At 37.4% G+C, this 13,864-nt stretch overlaps 1 protein-coding gene and 1 long non-coding RNA gene across 5 annotated transcripts in view; one reads left to right on the top strand and one right to left on the bottom strand.

Annotated features, from left to right (window-relative positions):
• Positions 1-555: 555 nt before the first annotated feature.
• On the bottom strand, positions 556-6,794 carry LOC110260725 (uncharacterized). The gene is made up of 3 exons (XR_002344079.2): positions 6,680-6,794; positions 4,570-4,672; positions 556-694 (listed from the first exon to the last, which is right to left on the bottom strand). It is a non-coding gene; the product is annotated as an uncharacterized LOC110260725 (long non-coding RNA).
• A 170-nt stretch (positions 6,795-6,964) lies between these two features.
• The window catches only part of ETNK1 (ethanolamine kinase 1), a 55,818-nt gene continuing 48,918 nt past the window's right edge, over positions 6,965-13,864 (top strand). For all 4 annotated transcript variants that reach the window (XR_014803728.1, XR_014803726.1, XR_014803727.1 and 1 more), the window contains exon 1: positions 6,965-7,378. Coding sequence is in view for 1 of the 4 variants with exons in the window: in XM_021092211.2 (XP_020947870.1) it covers positions 7,223-7,378 (156 nt within the window). In the remaining 3 variants the exon portion in view is untranslated. The remainder of the gene's footprint in view (positions 7,379-13,864) is intronic.

Raw genomic sequence — 13,864 nt, 5'->3', positions numbered from 1 at the left:
TCTTATTGCTGAGCACTGACTCAGAGAGTGGGTAGAAACTCCTGCCAGTTTTTGTACAATGTCTCATAATTGTCACATGAAAGTATTTTTTAAAACCCTGCATCTGATTCTTAAGTAGCCCCATCTGGCACATTTGGGCATCCATGGTACTTTTAACCATTTGGATAAGATAGTCAATTTTCTTTCTAATTTTTAATACTGGATTTTAGACCATATGGTCCTAACTTGAGGAGAAGAATCCCATCTTAACGAAGTCCAAATGCATGAAATCCAGCCTTTCCTCATTATTGCTAATGGACTGACATCAACATAAAAGTTAATTAATTAATATAGTAGGCTTTGTCCTTTTTTAGCCATCAAGATTTTGCCTTACTGTACTTAGAGCTTCTGCATGGCTATTATTGGATTGCTCGATAACCTGTTATTCAGTGGTCAACTTGGCATCCTGGTTTATCTCACCAGTTTATTTGCCCATCGTCCTTAAAACAACTAGTATTTCATTGAACTCTTGAGCAATCATAAGTTTTCATATCCATCAATCTTCCAAAATAATGGCTCATCTCCTCTTCCGCTCAGGTTTTAGGTGACTTGCAGATGTTGTCACTGAGCTGCCTGTTACCATGTGACTCCTCATTCTTTGCCATTGTGCTCTCTTCCCAGGTCGTATTACTCAGAGCAGCTTTAAAATGTACAACTGGAAGAAAAGGAGAGTAACTTGAGAAGGCCTAGTGGATTACAAAGGGTCAGAGAAAGGAGGTCTTTGCTATTCTCTTTACTCTTCTCCCAGAATATCCTCCTCTAGTTTCTGATACACCTCACCAAAGAAAAGAGAGAAGCAGACCCCCAAACCATAAATTAGTTCTGGATTTTGAAAGTCCTTTTCTAAACTAAGGTTTAAGCATGGGAGCAATTCCCCTGGACTAAATTAACAAAGTCCTTTACCTTTTACTATTTAATAATAATAGCACTACCTCACTTAATAATAGCTAATTATTAAGTATCATTTCATTTACTCCAGATAAAAACTTAATAAACGAGAGCTCAACACAGATTTGAGCCCTTTCTAGGAAAAGGCATTGTTCTGAAGATTTGATAATCATCTATTTAAATACTCTCGGCATCCTTGTTATTATCGCTATTTTGCAGATGGGGAAACTAAAGTAAAAGAGATTAAATTGCTCAGATTATACATCAGGATTTTCTACTTATAAAGCTCAAATCCTTTTCATCCCCTTCATGATGGGTGAAGAGACTCTTCTCCAGTCTCTGTATAATATGTTTTAAGGAGCTAGGAACCAAGTTTCACTCTTTGGAACAAGAGAGAGTAGAACCTGAGGTTCTTGGTGTTTTTCGTATGCTGTAGGCATACAGGTAGCAGGCATTAGTCCTTCATAGTCTGTGTACATATGTAATTGCCCTGAAATCCTTACTTCCAACTATTGAAATAACCGTTTCAAACACTTCTCATGGAGGGCTAAACAGGCAGGTGAATAGAGACATTAAACATTTAGGAATTCTGCATGCCCTGGGTGTGCCCAGAAAAAACACGAAAAAAACTCGAGTTAAACGTTTAACTTAGGAATTGGTATTTAAGGAATTATGTGAAGGGGAAAGTTGAATTGGTAGTAAAACAATATAGAGTGATTAGGAGTCTGAAAAATTGCTTTAAACTGTAATACAGGACATATTTAACCTGTCACTCATTTTTTTACTCAACAAATAAGTAAGTACCTATTAAGTGCCAAAAATCATTAACTGAGTACTGGAAAAATTGGTAAGGACAAACACACACAGGATTTATCTAAGCTAAATATCTGTTTTTTCATTATTAAAATGATGTTTTTTTGCCACTGATTTTTGTAGAATTAAGATGAAATACTGATCAGCACTTGACAACTTTCAATTAATACCACTTAAATAACAATAATAAAAACTGGTAAACCAATTTTAACAAATTGTATGAAATATAAGACCTCGATGTTAATTTTTAATTAACGTGCTTTCCCTTACCGATTTAAAATATTATCTTTATTACATATAAATACCCACTTAAACATGGATTTTTGTCTCTTTTTTAGATTTGTTTATTCCTATGCCAGCCTCACAGTTTTTAGCTTTATAATATGATTCAATATTTGGTAGAGTGCATCCCCTTTCATTAACTATATGAGGATCTTTAAAAGTTTTTCTTCCCCTTACATACTTTAGATGGTTATAATTAGTAATCATTTGATTTCTCTCTTCTACTAAATCTATAATTGTAATTTACAACATGCACGACACTGTCTTGAGACCATGGAGGATATTAAGAGGAAAATAATAGAATTCTTGCTCTTAAGGAAATAATCTATTGTATGAAATAGTTATATTCTGATTCTAGGAATAGGAAAAGGAGGCAAGCTAGAACAAGCACCAATGGACATGTTTTATAGAGTTAAACAGTTATTAGCTCTTATAACTGAGCATACAAATAAGTAGCAAAGCCTTCCTTAAATGTTTAATGTGGTTATTGCAGTAGTTTTATAGATAGCCAGCTCCCTTAGGCTATCTTAAAGTTGTTCAGTGCAGATGCAGTTTCATTTTCATGCAATGTTTGAAACTCTGAACACCTAGAGGCTCTTTTTTTTTTTTCAAAGAAGAGGAGCTGAGCACACATACCCTTGAATGCCAGGGACTGCACATGTTATGGATTTCTGATTTCTGAATTTTCAGTTCATTCTACAATGGCATTAACTAAGCTTTATTCTCTGTTAGGCTTACAAGAGTGACTTCACTTTTTTGGTTTTTTTTCAGGGCCACACCTGCAGCAAATGGAGGTTCCCAGGCTAGGGGTCCAATGGGAGCTGTAGCTTTGGCCTACACCACAGCCATAGCAACTCAGGATCCAAGCCGTGTCTGCAGCCTACACCACAGCTCACGGCAACGCAGGATCCTCAATCCACTGAGTGAGGCCAGGGATCGAAACAGTGACCTCATCGATGCTAGTTGGGTTTGTTAACAGCTGAGCCATGACCAGAACTCCCAAGAGTGATTTCATTTTCAGTATGTTTTCAATTTGGTGAATAATCTAGCTCTTAGACGTGCTCACGTAATCTTGTTTCACAGAATATTTCCTTCTGCAATTCTTTTGTTATTATTCTGGTAACTATATTTTACTCCACTGTAATTAAAATATTTATGACTGGAGCGTCTGGATTTATATTGTTTTCCTTTTATTCCCTCATGCAAAATCCTTATTAGGTAGCAGATTATAAATGTTTTATTAGTCTTCTACGTGTGGCACAAACTGTGTGACTTAAATCCACAGTGTGGGTGTCGCCAGGCAGAATTTGCTAGGTGTTCTAATAGACTTATAAAAGGGAGAAGTAAATTTAGATTAGGAAAATCCAGATAAGCTTCATGAAGATGATGGCTGGAGAGTTAAGTTCTGAAGAATGAGCAAGATTTCAAGAAGCAGATAGAAGGCAGATATTAGAGTGTCTCAATGTTATGCTAAAATAGGAAGGGGAATAAAGTATTTTGGGCATGTTATATTCCTGTTATACATTCGGGACAATCTTTTATTTTTCCTTTCTTTCTTTTTTTTTTTGGCTGTGCCCATGGCATACAGAAATTCCTGGGCCATGGACTGAACCTGAGCCATAGCAGTGATAATGCTATGAATCTTTAACTGCTAGGCCATTAGGAAATTTCTTAATCACAATCTTATACGCTTGGTAAGATTATAAGCTCAAGATGCTGGACAGTTTTTTTTTTTTTCTTCATTTTTAAAAGTTTTATTTAAGTATAGTTGATTTATAATGTTGTGATAATTTCTGCTGTACAACCAAGTGATTCAGCTATATTTGTACACACATCCATTCTTTTTCAGATTCTTTTCCCCTATAGATCATTACAGAATATTGAGTAGAGTTCCCTGTGCTATACAGAAGGTCCCCACTGGCCAATCATTCCATATATCTCAGTGTGATACTGGACAGGTTTTTTTTTTTTTTTTTTTTTTTCTTTTTTAGGGCCGTGGTACATGGGAAGTTTCTAGGCTAGGGGTTGAATCGGAGCTGCAGCTGCCAGATTATGCGTAAACAGCCCCACAGCCGCAGCAACGTGGGATCCAAGCTCACAGCCTATACCACAGTTTACTGCAATGCCAGATCCTTAACCCACTGAGCTAGGTCAGGGATGGAACCTGCCTCCTCATGGAAACTAGTCCTGTATGTAACATTCTGAGCCACAACAGGAATAACAATGCCCTGTAGCTAAGGATTTGTTCCCAAACCAAAGATAATTTATGGGCTGGCCTATGGCCTAGGAAGGGGTCAAGAAAAGCTCAGCATGATTACTTTATGGTGATAAAGGGCTCTTCTTATGTGAGACTGGCAGTTTCAGGAGATAACTAGGTGAACTTAAGCATTTATTTACTGAGTAACTCTTATTTTCTAGGGACTAGTCTAGGCAGTGGAAATGGGGCAACAGAAAAGATAAACTGTGGCTTTGCTCTCCGTGGGCTATTACTATAATACAAAAGGTAGCTACTAAAAAAGTAAATTCATTGATTTCAAGATATCTCACATAGTGGAGTTCCCTGGTGGCCTAGTGGTTAAGGATCCAGCATGGTCACTACTTTGGTGGTGCAGGTTCCATTCCACCCCTGGGAATGTCTTCATGCTGCAAACTTAGCCAAAAAAAAAGATAACTTACATAGTGATAAGCGATATATAAAAAATAACACAGAAAGAAACTTGTAGAGAGAAATCACAAGAAAGAAAAATAGAGTAAGAAGCAGAACAGAGATTAAAAACAGGTGGAAAGAGAAGACACAAAGAAGTCAGCTGTTTGTAAACTAACCAGAGGTACTAGTGCTGTTGGCTCTTGAAAGCTATTGCTTGAGCTCTGACTTCTAAGGCAACTGTTGTATCTTGAATATATTCATCTGTCATTGTTATTCTGTTGTAGGATATTTCTTCCTATCTATCTATCTATCTACCCATCTATCTATCATCTATCCAAACATTTGCTTATTGATGGTCAGCTAGATTTTTGCCAGTTGTTAGCTTTTATGGCTAACACTGAAAGTGTGCATTCTTGTACACACTTTCTCAAGTACATGTGTGGGATTTCTGTATATACCTGGAATCAAAAATGGTGGATATTAAAGAATGCCTATCTTCAACTTGATTAAATACTGCCAAATGTTCTCCATTGTTTTTTTAAATAAATTTACCTTCCACCAGTAATGTACACTATCAGAATTCAAACATTTTCCCAGTTAATGGATGGGTATAAAATGGTGTCATTTTAATTTGCACTTCCTTGATTATTTATTAAAGAGGTATATTTTCATATCATTTTCTATTTGCATTTCCTCTTCCGAAAATTAATATTCTTTGTCCATTTTCCTCTTAGGTAATTTGGCTTTCTTACTGGATAGTGGTATTGTGAATACTAATCCTTTTTTGATCATGTATGTCATGATCATCTTTTCTTTTTTCATGGCTTGTCAATTAATTCCATGAAGTTTTAAATTTTATTGTTTTCAAACTTGTTAGTCCTTTCCTTCATGGTGTGTGTACTTTATGAGCCTTCTTAAGAAAATCCTTCTTTTAACTTGCAATCACAGAGACTTGATCTCTATGAAAAAGAATGGATATATGTATACGCATAACTGAATCACTTTGCTGTAAGCCTGAACCACAACACTGTAAATTACTATACTCCAATAAAATTAAAATAAAGATATTCATTTAATGTGGCTTTTGCCATTTTATGACATTTTAGGGCTTAACATTTTCTCTGGCTAGTACTTGCAAAGGGTAATGGGTATCTAAAATTTAAGTATAACAATAAAACTATTATTCTACTGTATTTTGTGGCATATTAGGAATTTTTTTCTTTTTTGCTAAGTTCATGCATGTGGAAGTTTCTGGGCCAGGTATCTAATCTCAGCCACAACAGTGACAATGCTAGATCTGTAATCCACTAGGTCACCAGGGAACTCCAGGAAGTATTTTAAATTTCTGTCAAAGCCTTAAACATAAAATTTAGGCTCTAAAAAAAAAAAAAAAAAAGTAAACCGATTCTAAGTTATTAAATATTTTGAACATTAAGCTGAAACCAGTTAGTAATTTAATTTACCACTAACAAACACATTCGCCCTTTACTAAGTGCTGCAGAAAAGACAGTTTAAGAGGTCAAATCTCAACTCATTTTCCTCAATCATAAGGAAAATTAGGAGGTCCCAATAAATTACTTGTAATTACCCAGTTCCCAGTATTCCCTTAGCAGGGGAAATAGCTGCTAGAAGATAATGAGACTCAGAGTTTGAAGGCAGCCGTTTTAAGGCCCACTCAGGGATACGCTAAAAGAGCATTGAACCTCAAAATCACTTTCCTGCCTTTTTAGCTTCATCTCAGACTCTAACCTGCTTTTTCGGACCCTGACCCTGAATAATCCAATGTGGTCAAATATCTGGCCTTAAAAATAAATCTTGAAGTTCAGTCCTTGTCTTACTCAAATAACCATCCCCAAATCAACCCAACTTCGTGATCCTCAGTACATAGCAGGTCTCAGGTCAAGACGACCCCGTTAATCCAGCCTGCCCTGACTAAGGCCAAATTCAGTGGCTGATCCTGGGGTTACTTCAGAAGGTGGTCCTCCCTTCCCAGAAAAACTCCAGCCCTACCTCAAACGCAGACCCCAAGACCCTCCCAATCAGGTGAGTTAAAGGTTCAATGCTTTTCGTTCGGGGATCGGCAGGGCTCAGGCTCATTGCAGAGGGGGAAACCCTGCATTTTTCCGACTAGCAGTCCACATGGCAGGGTCTGACAACAGGAGCGCAGACAAGCGGGTAACTAGGCTCATTGTGCCCGGGGGGTGGGGGGAAGGAAGGTCGGCCTTGGCCTAGGACGCTGCCGAGGCCCCGCCCCACGCGTGACGCCGGCGTCAGGCCAGTCCCGGCATGCTCCGCGCCCGCTGGCGGCCGAGCGCAGAGGAGAGCAGTTTTCCCGGTGAGCATCCTCGGCTCAGTTCAGCCGCTGTCCAGACCTGGGTCGGCTAGAGTGCCGCCTCCAACAGTTTTCCTACCGCTCGACCGTCAGTCTGAACGCCCCCAGCCCTCCCGTGAGGGCGCCCCGGGACGGAAGGATCCAGCAGCCTGTCGGCGCCCGCCGTTCTCGTGGTCGCCGTCGCCGTCGTCGTTGTGGTAGTCTCTGCCGTCGCCTGGGCCATGGCCAATTACATCCACGTCCCGCCCGGCTCCCCCGAGGTCCCCAAGCTGAATGTCACGGTTCAGGATCAGGAGGAGCAGCGCTGCCGGGAGGGGGCCCTGAGCCTCCTGCAACACCTGCGGCCGCACTGGGACCCTCAGGAGGTGACCCTGCAGGTAACGCCCGCACCTCAGCCCCAGGTCTCTCCCCTTGACGTGGTCCTGGGGAGAAATGGGGGTGGTTCACTATCTCCAAGCCCCTGGTGACCCGGGAGGACCTATGGGAATGTCTTCTCCCTCTCTTCTTTGGGAAGTGACCCTGTGTTTCCTCCGTCACATCTAGGAAGGTCACTCCCCCTTCCTTCACAATTGCTTACCAAGGTTGCCTTGAAGGCAGATTTTCCCTTTTCAGAAGCCGCTACGTTAAGTGACGCACCCAGACCACACGGGAAGGTTCTTGTTGATAGTTGCTCCTCCTCCTCCCCTGTCCCTTCTAACTGCAAAACGAACCTTTTCCACACCTCTTGCAGGAGGTCCCCTTCGGCCCTTCGTCTCCTCTCCTTTCGCGAATAATGCAGTAATTAATCTTCTCTGATCTTTTCCTTTCCTTTCCCTCCCCTCCCCCGTCAGAGTACTCCCATTGATGCTCACCCTGCGTTTTATCTTCTCAGATCCTGGGATTGGCGAGAGTACTTGATCCCAAAATGATCGTGGTCATTATGCATTACTAGATTGGGTTCTTTCTTCAGTAGCCCTAAACACTCTTCATTTGTGTTAGTGTTTCTGAAAATGTTTTAGTCGTATTGGTGAAACTAATAATATCTAATGTTAGAATGATCAGTGACTGGTGAATATTTCTTTTAACTGAGCCACTGTTTCATAGATATATGAAAATTGGGAGAAAAAGTCCTTAAGAACCTGTGTGTTTTTTAGTAGCTTATTTTTAATAAGTTGCAATTTGGTATACGTGAAATTTATTTTAAATACTAATTTGCTTAACTTTGGGAGTTTCATGTACTGTATACGAAGAAAATAAACCTTTTTTCTTTCCAAACACAAAGTAATTTTAAAGTGATTTTAAACCTCAGTGAAGAGGTTTGTTTCAAATCTAAGCAATAATGTAAGAATTCACTTGAAGTAGCCAAATCGTCTGCCTTATTTTGTTGACTGATTTATTTCAGCAATGTTAATTGACTTAACAGTATCTCAGATTTTTTGCTAAAGTAGTCATCCATACAAAAATAAATAAAACATGAACAGTGCCCTAGGGCCCAGAACTGACACTTCAGCTTTCATGAATGTTGGCTTCAGTTCTTACTACCTAGAAAAGTTTTGAGCAATTTAAAAGGACCCATATGTTTTGGGAAAAAATTGTTAGACAAAAGTTTTGAAAATTTAAGGGAGTGTTTGTTAGCTAAATATATAGGACATAGTGAATCCAAAATGGTTTTCATGTGTAATTTTTAAAAATTTATATGTTCTCTTTAATTAAGGAAAATTAGTTTAATTGAAACTTCTAAGTTGACACTCTAGACTTCTTTAGTTTATTATTTATTAACTTATTTATAGTTTATTATAGAAGACATTTATTAAAATGATTCCTTTTCTGGCAGTCAATTATAAGTTAAACAGGTATTAATTAGAGACATTGCTTCTTCCTGGTAAACTCTGGTACTACAAAACATTACTTTTTTAAGTAGAGATAAGAATTGGAAGCTTTGAAGACTGGAATTTCAGTTGATGTGTTTGTCTGTAGAACAGTATTAATAGCTAGCCAGAAGTCCGTTAGGTCATCTGTATTATTTATCATTTAATCCATCAAACAATCATTTTAGGTAGGTACTATTCCCCCCCCCCCCTTTTTTAGATGAAACTCAGTGAAGTAAAGCCAGGATATAGTTTAAAAAAAAGGGATAAAATGTGGTAACATCAAATTGTTTTTGATTGTTGGAAAGTGCTTGAGATTGAATCTTGTCTGATACCTATGTAGCAGCTTTGAACTTTAGCACCTTTGGACTCATTGTCCAAACATCTAATATACTTATTTGTAAGTGAAGGTAAATACTATTTTGCCCTTAGGATGATTGTTATTTAGAAATATAATCCCTCCATGCGCAAGCAAAGCTTTTGATCCAGAAGCTTGGATAACTACTAAGCTGAATTGATGGTTAGTCATCTCTCAGCTTAGTAGATAGGACTTCCACATTTTAGGTCATTATAAACTCTGCTTTTATGATGCTTTGGGATTTTTTTAATAAATATCAAAGGGAATATTTTCTTTTGAGACTTGTTTTCATTTCCTTTGAAATATAAAGATGCGGGCTGCAGCTGAAGCTCTGATTAGACCCCTAGTCCAGGAACTTCCATATGTCACAGGTACAGCCGTAAGAAAATTATTCACATAATCAACGGGAATCAGTGATATAGCCTATATTTTAAAAATATTTTTTTCTAAAATTCTTACGTGATTTAAAATATGTTTGGAGTTCTCTTATGGTGCAGCAAGTTAAGGATCTGGCATTGTCACCGCGGTGGCTTGGGTCACTGCAGTGTCCGGGGTTTGATCCCTGGCCTAAGAACTTCCACATGCCACAGGCATGGCCAAAAAAATGTGCTTTAAACATCAGAAGCTTACCTAGTAATACTTATTTACCTTAGCTTACTCTAGTAATACTTATTTTACCTGGCACTTATTTCTGCCAGCTGAGCTGTTAAGAGCATATTGGAAAATCCAGATGCAAGCAGAAAAGACTTCAATGCATTCAAAAATGATAGAGGGTCAGTTTTTGCTCAAAACTTATCACAGGGAATAACATATCTCATTTTAGGTAGAATCTTAATTATTTTTTCCTATCTGTACGAGATTAAAAGAATATGGTATAAGAGGAATGGTGAGCTTTGTGGAGTATAGTATCTTAGAATAGGCAGAGTAGATCTAAAACAATACCAGTCAGTGTTTTTTTTTTTTTTTTTTTTTTTCCCTTTCAGGGCTGCACCTGCAGCATATGGCAGTTCCCAGGCTAGGGGTCAAATCCTAGCTCCAGCTGCCTGCCTACACCACAGCAACACAGGATCCAAGTCGCGTCTGTGACCTACCCCACAGCTCACGGCAACGGCAATGCTGGATCCTTAACCCACTGAGCAAGGCCAGGGTTAAGGATCTTGTATCCTTGTGAATACTAATCATCTTCAGGGATACTAGTTGTAACAATGGGAGCCACAATGGGAACTCCCCCAGTCAGTGTTTTATTTAATAATATTTTACTTTTTATAAAGAAAGCATTTCCACACAACAATAGTGTGAGATAGATGTAGACTGTAATAAAACCGGAGTTTGTAATGATGGGATGATGACTCATCTTATGAATTATTGCTCTTTGTCCAAGAAAAATTTGTTTGTATATTATGATTTAGAGAAGCCATTTCTGCGCAAAATTAATTTCTTAAAAATTAGAACTTAGCTCATAGAAAGATTTCGCTTTAGGTTCCCTTGAACATAAATTTGCATTACTTTTTCTGCATGTGACATTATTTTAGAAAAGGAATTAACTTCAGCTTTCTTTTAAGATAGTTCCTGTCTAATACTATAGTATTCAGGTGGGTAGTAAGACCTGAGACTATTTGACTATGGCTAAGAGAGATGCAATATTTGATAGGTACCCAGGTGTTTTGATAACATGATCAAAAAGTTGGCCTAATGGGCTAGGTAATTTTCAGGTATTAGTAGCTGTGTGATTTGGACTGAGCAAACCACTTCACCTCTCTTTGGGGCCTCAGCATAATGAAGTGAAAAGAGGATGGTTTTTGAATCCTGATTCCAGCATTTGTCACCTTTAGCAAGTTTAAAAATCTTTATAAAAGGAATTACTGTTCTCCTTGAAAATAGTAGAATAGTAGAAAATAGTAGAATTTAACTACTATACTACTAATAGTAATTTTACTACTAGTACTAAGTTTACTACTAAGAGTAGAATATCAGGAGAATTAAATGAAACAAAATTAAATGAAATAGAAGCATTACATAAAATCACGCATAGTATGTTTTAGTACTTCATGCCTCCATCTCTCATCTCCAACTTCTACCTGGCTATTCCCCCACCATTTGTAAGTGGAAAATTGTTCTGAAAGAATTTTAAGTTCCTGACATTCAGTAATTTTAACATGTATTTTTTTTCCGTACTGGTATAATGCTAATTTTCAGTGGCATTCCTTTCCACAACATGGGTGAGTGAAGGAGGGAAGGCTTCATAGAAGAGAGGGTATCTGAACTGAGTTTAGGAGGAAAGATAGAAGATGGAATGAGGAAGTATTTCTGGGCAAAGAAAAACTGCTTTCACAAAGCTAGACTATGAGATCTTAGGCTGAATAGTGTGTAAACAAGAAAAGAAGTGGGAGTGATTTTCAAAAAAGGGAGTGGTTAGGTATGAAGGTTTTATGCCTCATTAAGGAGGCGGTATTTTATTATTTCAGACCTAATGGAAGCTGTTGGATGTTTTTAAGCAGGTTAGTTATATATTTTTTAGAGAAATAGCAGATTACAATTGAAGGAAATGTTTCAAATTAGGGGATAAGTGATCACTTAGGAGGGACATTGGTTTTTGAAACTGGTGGCTACTGTACACTAAAAGGATGCTAAATCAGTATAGTGGGTTAAAACGTCTACAGTTTAAAAAGATGGATTAAAATAAGATGTGATAGGATAGATCAGAGAGAACTATAAGTAATAAAATAAGTATTATCTTAGGAAGCTTGTTTCAGTTTCATATAAAAGTGTCTATGTACTGAATTAGGTGACATATATCTTCCTGTGTATTGCATTAAAAAATGTTTGTGAAAGACAACCTAGGAGAGACTGTTATCTTTTAGTACAGATAAGAGGTGCTAGGATCCAAATTAGGACAGTGGCCTTAAAGATGAAAATAAGGGACAGATCTGACATTTCAGAAAATAAATGTGCAGGACTATGTTAATTGCTTGCAGGTTAAGGGAGGAAACTGGAAGCTTAAAGGTTTTTTTGTTTTATTTTGTATTTGGTGGGTGACAAAGATGGGGAAGTAATGAAAGACCTATAATTAAGGAATAAGGTTATATTTTTCAGGATTTTATCTTATAAGGAGTTATTTTGCTCTGATATAAGAGATGGGCTATAAAGAGATAAATTTTTATCACCCTTTTAAAAATTGTAAGGTACAACAGACATATAGAAAAAATGCATGAAACAGGTATCTTTGTAGCACTAACCCAGGGAAAGAGAGAAAATATTACCAGCAACCCAGAATATTTCTCATTTCCTTTCTTGAGCCTGACTTCTCCCTCCCTCCCTCTAGTGGTAATCACTATAGCAGTTTTTAAAAAACTAAATTAGCAAAACAGAGTATTCTGAATTAGTCATTTTTTCCAGTACTCTGAGAAAATAATATACTCATTACTGACTGTGTCAGTACTCTGAGAAAATAATATGCTATTCATATACTATATGAATATTTTTAGTAAGGGACTATATGAATATGAAGTAATTTAGTTTTATTGAAAAGATGTATCACAATATTAAAATTTTGAATGGGGGAAAAAAACTCTTCTATTTATTTTATTTAAAAATCAACTGTTTTATTACCTTCTCCCTTAAATATTTTACGTTGTTGTAATTGCGCCTTATGTGCAATTTTGTATTTCTTTCATGTAGCCTTTCATAAACATTTTTCCATATTTGTATGGTATTGACCACAATTTTTGAAAGGTACAAACAAATATTTGGTCATGTTAAACATCATGTGACGAGGTTTTAAAAAATTCTAAAAAGTAGGGAGTTCCCGTCGTGGCGCAGTGGTTAACGAATCCGACGAGGAACCATGAGGTTGCGGGTTCGGTCCCTGCCCTTGCTCAGTGGGTTAACGATCCAGCGTTGCCGTGAGCTGTGGTGTAGGTTGCAGACGCGCCTCGGATCCCACGTTGCTGTGGCTCTGGTGTAGGTTGCAGACGCGGCTCGGATCCCACGTTGCTGTGGCTCTGGCGTAGGCCAGTGGCTACGGCTCCGATTCGACCCCTAGCCTGGGAACCTCCATATGCCGCAGGAGCGGCCCAAAGAAATGGCAAAAAGACCAAGAAAAAAAAAAAAAATTCTAAAAAGTAAAAAGTATAAATAAGAAAATTAGGCTCATATTCTATCTAAACCTATTGATTTTGTTTAAAAAATATTAAAAAATGATATCATGCCCTTGATAAATATTTAAAACATAAACGTGGCTATAAAATTAAAATTAAGTCTAACTCCTTCAATACCAGGTCATTCTCCTCAAAGATAATTTGTGAACAATTTCTTTTGAACTTATAAAAAATTCAAGCTGTGTATTTACCAGTGTACATTATCTGCCTGTGTCTATAAATATAGTATACCTATATAAACCTAATTTTATATACATAATTAGGTTTTTCTATATTTTGCTTTTTAAACTAATTTTTCTTGGACATCTTCATGTCAGTATATATAATCTGCCCCATATTTTTTAAACAACATTGAGACATTTTTATTTTTTAGTTATTAAGAATGGTATTGTAATGAACTACTTTTGTATGTATATTTTGTTTAACTTTCCAAAGTATATCCATAGAGTAAATTCTTAAGTAGCATTAGTGGTATAGTGGTGAACATGGCTGCCTTCCATA

This window comes from Sus scrofa, chromosome 5 (genome assembly GCF_054392235.1).
Source record: "Sus scrofa isolate SSC_HxYL_T2T_F1_AM1 chromosome 5, Sscrofa_HxYL_maternal_Yorkshire_Landrace_v2.0, whole genome shotgun sequence".
Classification (NCBI taxonomy): Eukaryota; Metazoa; Chordata; class Mammalia; order Artiodactyla; family Suidae; genus Sus; species Sus scrofa.
The sequence above is the reverse complement of the archived record's forward strand: the minus strand, read 5'-3'. Positions and strand labels throughout refer to the sequence as shown.